Source organism: Patiria miniata, unplaced genomic scaffold (assembly GCF_015706575.1).
Source record: "Patiria miniata isolate m_02_andy unplaced genomic scaffold, ASM1570657v1 HiC_scaffold_1, whole genome shotgun sequence".
Lineage (NCBI taxonomy): Eukaryota > Metazoa > Echinodermata > Asteroidea > Valvatida > Asterinidae > Patiria > Patiria miniata.
The window spans coordinates 30492348-30504352 of NW_024037047.1; the positions used below are offsets into that span (position 1 = coordinate 30492348).

Here is a 12005-nt window from a genome sequence, read left to right on the forward strand (position 1 = left end):
AGCAAGGATCCAGTTGCACATTCTCAAGAATGTGCATGCCCATTCTCGAGAATGCGTGATTTTCAAGAATGGGCACAACATAGATATGTAACGATGCTGCCGTTTTCGTTCAGTTTTGTCGCATTATTTTATAGAAGAAGAGCACTTTTGCTGACTCATATAGCATAGATTTGTGAAATTTATGGTATAAGTATGGATGAAAAACAGTCATCTGCCAGAAAACTGTCCGGGGACAAGCAGAAAAAGTCGTCAAAGAAAAAAAGGAAAGCGAAGCAAAAAGACCGAGACGCCGAACGGAAGCGGGCGTCTGGTAAACAACACCCGGGGTTCAAGTCGTCCAGCCCCGACGAGACAAACTCGGACAGCGCGCTGGAGTTAGGTAAGTGTTTCTTTGTAACTTCGCATGGATTTGACATCTCTGCTTAGAGTCAGAGGCCACTTAGGTTTGTTTTGTTGCATAGAATAAAGTAATTGATTGATAAATTGAAGTAGGCCTAATGTTCATTGTTTTTTAGAGTGACTCAGCGAGAAACTTTGGGGGTTTAGGGCCTAATTGAAACTCATTTTAAATTTAAGGGTTTTTGAAAAGGTAAAACTGTTTGTTTAATAATATTGTGGAAAGAATGTTGCAACCTGACGCTGCTTTTTTCTTCATATATCATCTTAGTGAAGGTCAGTCATTGCAAAAATTACGATAAAAAGACATGAATCTGTGACTGAGAATTTTTCCAATTTTGTTAGGAAATACTTTAAAAAAATTCTTGACCCTCCATAGACTTTGTACACAGGCACAGCCGCTGAAGTAGCGTCAGGTTGCAACATTCTTTCCAATGTTGTTATTAAAAAATACAATTTAACAGTAAACAGGAAAGAATGTTCATCCAGACGCCACTTCTTTGGTTGTGTACAAAGTCTAGACTACATGTATGGCGGGTCATCATCATACTCTTTAGTTCCAGACTTTCTTGTCCACCATGGCCTTGGTGTTATCATCAAAGTGCTGGCTCACATCATTGCATACAGTGTCAACGTAGTTGAGGGGTCTCCTCCTTCAGTTGGGTCAAGAATAATTTCATTGTACAGTTTGTATTTTTTAACAAAATTGGAATGTTTCTGAGTCCCAGATTTATGTGTTTTCAACATTTTTGCAATGACTGACAAGATGATGAAGAAAAAAGTGACATCAGGTTGCAACATTGTTTCCAATTGATAAAATGAAATGTATAGCCTACCCTGTTGATTTGATTATATTTTTAGTAAATTAAGTAATGCGCCTATCAAATGTGCCTAGTTCTGGTTAGCGCGTGCACTTACCGTAGGAACCAACTACATACACGTTAATTGATTTTAAACAACGTATTTTGTGATGGGTCAAAGGTTTTCGGTCTGTGCGTGTCAAAACGTACCTGCAGACAAAAGTTTCAAAATTATTTACGTTAAGTCTTTTTTTAAAATCTGCTGGAGTTCTCTTGAATGAACTGATTGTGATCCGGAACTAGGAAAACGACTGTACTGATGCCTAGATTTTATGTTTTTCCACTTGTGACAGTAAAACCTAGCTAGTACAATTCAGAAGTGTGCCCTTTCTGAGATGACATTTTGCAAAAGTGTGTTCACATTAGTTGTCCAAATGCACACAATTTTGCCGACTCAACTACAAACAGATGTTATCTCCTTCTGAAGTATTAACCTACATGTAACTCCCTAGCATGATTTACTAGGAACCATACCAATCCTGGCAAATTCCAACACCATGGGAAACTGCAAACACATTTCTGACTTTGATTCTGGAGGTGTGGCAACCCAATGTAAAAGACTGTCAGTTTAGGGGTACTGTACCCATCCTGACAGATTCCAACAAAACATGCTGTTGGGGTTTGATGGGTTGAGTTCCGTTAGGATTAAAGAAAGTATAGGCCTACGTGTGCTTTTGCTGTAATTTTCAGAAATGGATGGATTTTGGGGTTAGTATTTTTCATACTTGTAAGAAAATGTACATGTATTGTTACACTGACCTGTTTAAAAGTTTTGTGTTCATAGAAATGATAGATGCTGGAAAAGCAAGAACAAAATTTTGTTCTTGTAGTCTGGTTCCCTGAACCATGCCTGAACCTACTTCAGACGAAACAGAGCAATGTACAGATGCCAGGCAATTGTCAGGTCAGGGAACCAGAGTAGCTTGCTTGTTCATGGATGTCTAACCAATTGTAAACAAAATGTGGACTAACTTAATTGGGTAAATTTGGAGCACTATTTGAAAGAAAGTTAGTTTTCGAACAATGGTCGGCTGACCATCGTTGAAAATTGATACAAAACTTCTCCTTTCTTGAAAATGGCAGTGCACTGGATGCCATTATTTTACAGGATGCTTGAGACTATTTTTTATTTGGTAGTTTTGTTTTTTGATGTTTGCCAATGTTGTTACATTAAACTCACAGTGGAAAAGATTGTTAGTTGACTGATCACACTGGAGAATAACTTTAAAAAGTCCAAATTTGAGCTAAGGTTACATATGTACATTCAATAGGCCCTAATTGAATTGATCTTCAAAGTTCAAAACATAAAAAAATAACAATTTGTTGTGTGCTGCCTGTTATGTTGCTTACAGTTACAGGTTTTTGGCACTTTATTGACACAAGTTCCAAAGTTCATAATTAGCTTTAATTGAAGGCTTTTGCACATTTGGAACACAAAGAGCCTCTGTAGGCCTACATGTACAGTATGTAGTTCACATGTCATTCATTGATACAATGTATTACAAAGAAAGTCCTAATGCAGAAAAATAAAATGTAACTTTGCATTAGAATAAAATTAAGGATTTTGATTCAGCAGTTTTGTATTTGACATCAAGCAGCTGAACTGTGAAATTTGCTCACATCTTGGGCAGCCGTTTCTCTGATTGCTACATTGCAAATACCAGGCAATAACATGCAACTTATCCTCAGATCCACTGATTTCCTCGTTTATTACTTCACATGAAATGCCAAATGTTACAAATTGAAAAACACTGTACAAAGTCTTGTGTGGTTTGGAATTTCCTCGTAACAAGAAACTCTTTTACTGTTTAAACATTAAGAAATGTAAGAACAGAGACCAGCAAAGCAAATTTGTTGGTTGCTTTTTGTGCGAACTGTACAACACTGTGGTTTTAAGCCTGAGGGTTGCATCCGGGTGTTTAGAATTTGTCAAAAGACATGCTGTCAGCAGTTTTGAATGGAAACCACCCAGGATTGTGGGGCTAGAATCCCAGGATAAATTGATGTTGACATGCAATCATTGCTGGGTGTGTTATTTTTCGAATTCATGCTTCCTAACCAGTGAGTGCTCAATGGAAGATATCCAAATACAAAGTAATGAACAGTAAGAACATACATACATGTACATACACATTTCTTTGTGTATTGTCCATTCATTTCAGTATTTGAATGGAGACTTACCCAAGTTTACAAGGGTAGTTTTCAGAGTTGTAACGAGTCACTGATTTTTGTGACTCGAGTCGAGTCGAGTCATTTTAAAGAAGTGACTCGAGTCGAGTCATTTTAAAGAAGTGACTCGAGTCGAGTCGAGTCAATAGGTCAAAAGGTCGAGTCGAGTCGAGTCAAATATTTAGCTCGAGTCAATTCGAGTCACGATTATTTGAACACTATATACCTAAATGTATAAAAGGAGGCCATAAGTTTAGCCAGCGTTTGAATCCAAGAGCTTTATAAGAAATCGCCCAAAGCCAATGATGAAACAGCGAATTAGAAATGTGTTTCACACTCTGGTTCCTGGATAGTATTTTGTCCTTTCTAGAACCATGAGGTGGGAGTCTGTGACACGTTGTATATTTATACATGACTGCCATTCGCAAAGCGAAGTGAGCATAATTTTGCACCGTAAGTCATTGCAAATACTTTTCGCAAAGTTGTGCTTTTATTTTGGGGACTCGAGTCTTATTGGCCTTCGCTCGAGTCGAGTCGAGTCTTCTGATGAGGGACTCGAGTCGAGCCGAGTCATTTGCTCGCAGTGACTCGAGTCGAGTCGAGTCACCAAAAATTGTGACTCGAGTCAGACTCGAGTCGAGTCATGGACTCGAGTCATTACAACTCTGGTAGTTTTTTCCATTATGATGAAACTAGGGGTGTGCATTTACGGGTAGTACAGGAACCGGGTACCCGATGGAAAAAAACCACGGGTACCCGGGAACCCGTTAAAGAAAAACCCAACGCCAAACATGCCAAAATTCAAATCTTGGAAGGTGCTGAACATTGGGATGTTTTACAAAGGTCTGCACGATAATACTATCACATCAGCCTCGGCGTATCAATACAACAAGACATAAGTGTGTTCAGTGAGCTTTAAAGCTTTACGGTGTAAATTGCAGCTTTCGGGAACGTCATGAGTGTGAAATGTTTTGTTTGCCCATGTGGCCCGGTTTTCGTTTTGAAAATCCCTCACAAATGACTTCAAAACCTTCCTTTTTCATTGTCTGAGAAGTAACTACATGTAGATGTAAGTAATTTGTATAGTTGGTTACGGGTACCCGATCCCATAATCTGGAACCGGTTCCTGACATGAACGGTTTGGGTACTCGGGTACCCGGTTCCGATGCACAGCCCTAGATGAAACCTACGACCACACAGTCTATACATTTTAAAAGAATAATTCACGCACAAATGACGTGTCCAAAACTGATGTGGGGATAGGCTTTAAAATGCAGGGATCTTTTAGTGAGGGGGGGGGGGGGCAATATAGTATGAAGGTGAGAGGTGCAGTCCCCACTCCGATGCAACTGCAAAACAAGACCAGATATTACGTAACCCATTCTCTATTTTTTTGCTTTTGTAAAACCACAAACTACATGTTATGTAACGCTTCTTGTTGAAAAATTTATTTATAACTTATAACTGTTACAAGAAATTCCCAGTTAGGCCCAAAAAAAAAAAATTCTCAGTCTCTGGTCAGCGCGCGCGTCGATTTTAATCATGCGCGTCAACTATTTTTTTCTTCTTTAAATTAACACGGAAGCTACAACAGCGCCCTCTATTGCTGCGCCTCCTCAAATTTTTGTACCAAGGAGCACCAAGGAATGGGGAAATTGCACCAAGGCAAATGATAAAGGGCACCAAGGCAAATTATGGAGGACACCAATGTATGAGGACACAAAAAAGCAAAATAGTACCCACCTTGTCTGTACAATACAAGCTTGAAAAAAAAAAAACCACCACAAAAAAAAAAAAAACGCGTCGCCGCATCAATTCCGGAACTTCGATCTGACCAGAGACCGACTATTTTTTTTTTTTTGGCCTTACATGTATATCAGATTCATCCCTGCCTGACCACCAAGAAACGCTTGGAAAAGATCTCAATACAAAACACTTTCTTCCCAATGAATTTCTTGTTGTCACATCAGAATCCTGTACGTGCAAATATTATCAATCCCTTGAATAGGACTCCCTTAAAGTCCCCATGTTAAGCAGTTCTAAATTCACTTCACAGGGCATCACTTTTGGGCACTCCTTAATATTTATCTGGATTATGGGGGATTATTCACTGTCCCTGAACAACAGGGAGAACCAGTTAATCCTAAACTTTTGGTCCTTCAAACCAAGGATCATTAATTGAGTCCGCTCCATTTAATCCCACCACGTCAAGGACTAAGCATCGCAAGTTACCCTTCGCGGGAAGCCAAAACTCTGTTAACAATTCATAAAGTATTGATTTTAACTGTCAATGAACACACTAGCAATGCCAGACAAGTTTCAAATGACTGAACAATCATTCAATATTTCACACTTTGGTCTTATACAAGGTTTCTGAATTGATAGTTTGGCACAGAGGTGACAGCCTCTTTTCAGTGGACACAACCAGATCTCCAAGGGAAACCGTACACAGTTTCGCCGGCCCGTAATCAGCTTATAGCTCAAGTTGCGTAACACCCCCCACTTAAAATGAATTGCTGGCCCTTCAAGCCCTGCAATTGCCGACCACCATCATTGATATCGTTGGCTATTGTTCAGGCCACTTTCAGCCCTAATAGCAAGAGAAGGCTGCTGCACAACAAGAGTACACAGATTGGTGGATGGTATGATGATGCCCGCAGGGAAACTTCTGGGAGTTCGCTGGTGTATGTTTTCTGTGGCTTCAACTAAAGTCCAAGTTGATCTCCCGGGAAGCTTGTCTGCAGCAGCAACTGAGCCAGATCAAGTTTTCTTGGATGCTTTGGCGAATTTTCTGAAATCTGTGGGAGGAGAGTTTGGTGAACGCAGCCTCACGGACAGGTTACTGTCCGCTGCCAGCGTCAAGGATTTATTACAATCCTCTTCTCGGTAACAATTAATCAGTTCTCTTTCTGACAAAATACTCCAAGGAAATGGATACTCTGGAGAAGTCCCTGGTGGAAAAAGTTTAGAAATTCTCAACTTGATGTCAAAGTTTAAAGAGGCCTGCAACTTTGATTGAAGTTTAATCACAAGTGATTCATTGCCAAGCGAGCCGTCAACACCTGGACACAATCTGAAGTTGTCGTCAGGGGATACCAGAGCTTTTCTTGGCACTGGTTGCTGTGAGAAAGATGGCGTGATTGTTTCCTCTGGATTTAAAAAAAAGATAACTCTATTGAAGTTCTTGATAAAGAGTGTTGGCTCTCATCAGAGAAAACATATTTGAAGGCTGTTAGGCCTACGATACTTGTCGTCAGAGGATACCAGAGGTTTTCTTGGCACTGGTTGCTGTGAGAAAGATGGCTTGATTGTTTCCTCTGGATTTAAAAAAAAAGATAACTCTATTGAAGTTCTTGATAAAGAGTTTTGGCTCTCATCGAAGAAAAATTTCAGAAGACTGTTACTTGATTGATGAAAAATCGAAGTTATTTCCTTGGATTACTGCCAAGCACAGACCCCTACATTTTGTTTATGGTCTGCTTGCATTTCCAGTTGAAACCAAAAGCTTTAGAAAGTGGAATTATCCCTGTGATCTGATGTGGTGGGGAAGTTGAGAGTCCTCAAAGGTGATATTGAGATGTTATTGACTGCATGAGTTACACTGTATTCATGTTTCAAGTTTATCAAACGTAAATGCGAAACAGAATGTTCGAAGTTTTAAGGCACACACATGTGCACAGTGGAAGTCTGCTTTGTAACACGAGATCATTGTAGACAGCAAGAAACGACATGAACACATCAGGTTTTCTTGTAACATTTGCAAGTAATAGTCTGCAGCCTACAATGTACACATCAAACCCAGAAGACTCTACATGTATTTGTCCAAAACTACAGCCATCCACAAACATTTTGTGTGAAGGGTCTGTGGGTTAACAGGGTGCAGTTTGTCCAACTATACAGGCTTCCACTCCGCAGAAGATACTCGGTCGAAAACAAACAGGACAGTCAGAACAGTGTCAGATGGCTTCAAGTGCTTCCTAAATATTGACGCTGAAGTGCCTGTATAATATTTGTACAACTGACAGTGAAGCGAAACACGAATTGCTGGTGTATTTAATGCACAGTTCTTTACTGGAAAGTTCTACTTGAAACCTCTGGAGTGACTACAGTTTGCAGACCACCAGTGGATTTGCAGTTGTCAAAATGTGGAAACTCTTACTGTTTATGTGAGGATATTTTGATTGATGAGAACTTTAGTAATATTATGAGGCAGTGAATGTTTGACTGACACAGTGCCCATGGCCAGCATTGTTTCACGTACCCTACGGCCCAGGGGGGCTAGCGGCAGGCCCACAGCAGGCCCACGGAAGCCCTACCACCTGCCCAAGCTTGATCAGCTTGCTCCCAAGGTGGGGCCGGAGGGGAGGGTGTGCTCTGACCCCTCTCCTAGAGTGGGTAGGTACTTGGGGGGGGGGGGACAATAATGCTTATATCTGTTGGAAAGCTGTTTCTCGTCCTGAATAATGTAGCAAATATCATGGAGCAAATTTCAAGGAGTTGTTTGGCAACAAAAATAGTGCTGACTGCTGAGCTGAGGGCTGTGCATCAGAACTGGTTACCCGAGTAACCCACCACAGATGTTAAAACGTAGAAACCGGTTCCAGATTATGAGATAGGGGACCCATAACCAACTTTACAAATTACTTAGTTACTTCTTAGACAATGAAAAAGAAAGGTTTTGAATGCTAATTGTGGGAATTTTCAAAATGAAAATCAAGCTACATTGAAAATCGAAACAGGTTTCATTTCACTCGCTGAAATCACTCTGGACGAGCATCAGCTGAGAAGTTTTCACTGGCATATCCATAGCATGCCAATCTCCATATAAGGAGTTGTTTACGGCTACTCACGAGAGGTGCATACCATAACATAGCTAGAGGGGTGTTTAAAAAACATGAAGTAAAATTGTTAAACAAATTCTTTCAAGTTTGTAATTTTTGACTTGTTTTGACTTTTTGTCTGAAAAGGTATTTATGAATCCATGGAGTAAATATATGCTTGGCCAGTATTTAACAAGTCTTTTTAAGACCTGCTCAGGGCCTGGTCGCCGATAATATCTCTGTCAGCATCCATTCCCGAGCCAGTCTTAAGCGGACATGTAAGCATATATTTATTCCCTTATTCAACGTTTCTAGGGTTCTTGCAGTTGCTCTGGAAGTCGTTTGAAACTGACCATACAAGATATGGTGCAATTAAAATGAACTTCTTTTCACTCAACTTGTGTTGCTACTTTTCTCTTTTATACGGCACAGCAAAACGACAATCTAAGAAGCACTCAAACCTCTCTGCGGAGCCCAGGACTAAAGAAACCAGTGCCAAACTCAGCCTGACCAGCATCACCTCCAACGGCTCCACCTCAGCACCAGCCAGGGGTACACGGAGGAGCAACAGTGGCGACGGGGATGAGAATAAAGGTGTCGGACCCAGAAAGACAAGTCAGGAGTCCGTCGGCACCTTAAAGAGTCGGACTTCACAGTCCTCGTTTGAGTCGGATTTGAGCGAGACCACGGCCAAGATCGACGAGAGCCTGCGGTGGGACAATGTCTGCTCGGATCCCGAGCAGGAGGCCGAGCGCATCCGGATCTACAAGATCAACCGGCGCAAGCGCTACCTGGCCGAGTCGCTGCGCAAGCGGCAGGACAAAGAGAGCGTGCTCAGCTTTGCCAAGGAGATTGCTGCATGTGATGACCGGTGACGTCAGTCTCTTGTCCTACAGCCTACTGTCAGGATTTGTGGCTGATTTGGGGTCAGTTGTAGGCCGTGTCAGCCAGAATTCACCCAGCAACTGGTATGTGCACTACCTGTTGAGGGCGCCCTTCTCATGGAGCAGCATATCGTTATGAGGGTGTTTGACCTACCATTGCTGCGTCGTTGGCTTTGTGCAGATTTTGTAAGAAGAGTGATCTTACTGATAGTTGCTCTAACAAAGTTTGTACGGTTTACCTCGTCTAGTCCCATACCCAAAATTGTTTGACACCTTTTCATCCCACAGGCAGGATATCCAAGGCTTAGGCAAATGTGTATACTTAAGATAAACACTGGGTAGTAAAGTACTGGTTTTTAAAGGGTTAACAATTCGTCACCGACACCACAAACTGACACTCACGCGCAAGTGGGTGACTGTCAGTTCGTGAAAACCACATAATCAAAAATTTTGGTTTCATGAACTGACACACTGATGCGAAATAGGAAGATTTTCGTTTTCACGAACTGACACCCAAGCATGATGCGGCAATACAGAACGGAGAAAAACGGTTTGAAAGGTTTGACACAAATTTAATCCATCCGTGTACGGTACTTGTGTGATTATACAAAATTTTAATTAAAAAGCGTTTTAATTAGTGAAATTAAGATCAGTGGCAGTTCGTGAAACCGAAAATGTACGGGGTGCGCTCTTAAAGTGCCGCACTGTTGAGGATGTCAGTTCCTGAAACCCAAAATATCCCGGTTCTGTAAATACAAATGCGTGCAGCGCACTCACGCGCACATGAGTGTCAGTTCGTGGTGCCGATGACGAATTGGATCTGGATGCAGATCACAGAGTTGAAGTCATACGACACTCACAAGTCAATCTCAAGGCTGTCAAATCATAAGTCAAATCATAGGAAATGTTGAAATAACAAGTAACAGAAGATGAACAATGACAGAGGCATTGGAGTACCTACTTTTTGATGTGGCTTGAGACAAGATGATTTGTGATTGGACTTGTGATGACTTTTGATTGACTTGTGATTGCCTTTGCTACAACAGTACAACTCTTGACACTTTACATGAGGCATGCTCTGTTTGTACCACAGTTGGAAAACAGGGGAAAAGTAATTTTCAAAAGAAATCAGGCGAAGACTCTTCTCTTTGCAGTTGGGTGAATTCTTCTAACCTTAGGCCAAAAAAAAAGTCTCCGGTTTCTGGTATGGAGCTTGCCCCAAAAGTGGTGCGGCGACGCGGCTTTTTAAAAAAAAGTTTACTTTTTTTTCTTCAAATGTCGGCTGATGACTGCAAATGGTTCCCGACTAAATTTAGTGCAAAATGTATGGGAGCCCAGAGAGGCCACATAAAGCTTATACTCGATTGTAACCCCATCTAAAAACACGTTGAAATTGTGCAGCAGCAGGATTCCAGTCAAACCAGTGAGTTTGGCGGTTTTGAGACATCATCGTACATTGAAAAAAAACTTTTTTCATTTTACCGATGCGCATGGCTATGGCGACGCCAGAGACCAGAAACCGGAACCTTTTTTGTTTTTGGCCTTAGGTTTGAAAATACTGCAATTTCTGTCCCTGTCTTTCTTGCCAGCTTGAGTTTCATCCCACATTTTATTGTTTATCAGTTTTGAGTGAACACTTGCGTGCCAGCAAGTTAATAGTTGACTATAATTCAATTTGGAATCAGTCTAAACAAGTCAAAGTGGCGTTTCCCAAATCGTATATTTGCTGTCAACTTGGAACTTTGTAAAGGAGTTAAAAGGTGATCAAGAAAAGTTGAGTGGCCCAGTTCAAGAGCATCACTGATTGATGGGATGAGAGGCACTTCAGTTGACCCTTTGCCACGCTGGGCACTCCCTCTCATTTCGCGACAAAATTCCAGTAAAACGATCGGTCGGACTCAGTAAACAAAATGAATTGGGTCAGATTGTCACGATTGACATGAAACACATTTGGTTTACAATTGGGTAAAATTGCGTTCAATGCAAATGAATTTGTGAAGAGTTATCCTAGAATGCGACAGGTCACGGTTGCCCCTATGAAGATGTGTACCTCATGTAGCCTTGGCAAACTATCAAAAATCTTCAGGTTTAAATAGGCCTGTGTTGAACCCATACGTTTTTACCCCGCTTACACTTGCAAAATTTCACATTCATCAAGTAACCAAGCACTTCCTTTCTGAATGGATAATGTCAAATTGGGTAGAAACTCTGTAAGTTAGAAATGCGAACTGTGTATAAGAATTTAGACAATCTATTCGAGTGTTTAACAATGCAGTGCACCACCAAGAGTTTGCCAGGGATAGACCATTTTTCAAGTTTATGGTCGACAAAACACAGCCCATTTGAATGAGTATCAGTAGACAACTTGAGCTAATTTGTTGGATTGGGGAACATAGCGTTCTGCCGCCTTACAACCATATTGATAAAAAGAAAAGAAAAGGGCAAACTTACTCGAGTCATACGCTTAGGAAACTACTGACCAGACAAACTAACAATCTCAAATGTGTCCGCTGCGAATTTGTCGACCATGTCCCACAATGCACTGGGAAAAATGAACTCTCCGTGGCAAACTCTTGGTGGTGCACTGCATTGCGAAACACCCGAATTACAAGACTATTGACAGAGGAAATTATCCATGTTAATTTTTTTTTTTCCAGTTGACAAGTTTTGTGTGTGTGATAAAAGTTTTCGTTTGTGCTGAAATATAGTGTAGTACTGAGGAAATAAAGGGTTTATGTTACAGGAAAAAAATCTAAAGATAAAAATATTTTTTAAGAAGCTGAATAGCTGAAATTTAAGATGACTTTTGTGCAGTACATATGCTAGATATCAATCAAAATAAGCCAAACAACCCAGGCTACCAAAGTCAACAATAT

At 40.9% G+C, this 12005-nt stretch overlaps 1 protein-coding gene across 2 annotated transcripts; it reads left to right on the forward strand.

The window, feature by feature from the left end:
• The first annotated feature begins 87 nt into the window (after positions 1-87).
• LOC119728590 (protein LIAT1-like) lies at positions 88-9304 on the forward strand. 2 transcript variants are annotated; one of them, XM_038200889.1, is made up of 2 exons: positions 88-379; positions 8678-9304. In XM_038200889.1, the coding sequence occupies exons 1-2, from the start codon at positions 193-195 to the stop codon at positions 9118-9120; spliced, it is 630 nt and encodes a 209-aa protein (XP_038056817.1). In that variant the 5' UTR covers positions 88-192; the 3' UTR covers positions 9121-9304. The 2 variants fall into 2 exon arrangements, with proteins under 2 accessions (XP_038056817.1, XP_038056825.1); XM_038200897.1 differs by lacking the exon at positions 88-379 and adding an exon at positions 5324-7820.
• The last annotated feature ends 2701 nt before the right edge of the window (positions 9305-12005 follow it).

Coding starts and splice junctions, on each gene's coding strand:
- LOC119728590 (XM_038200889.1), top strand. CDS start 193: ATGGATGAAAAACAGTCATCTGCCAGAAAACTGTCCGGGGACAAGCAG. Junction 380..8,677: donor GGACAGCGCGCTGGAGTTAG/GTAAGTGTTTCT, acceptor TATACGGCACAG/CAAAACGACAATCTAAGAAG.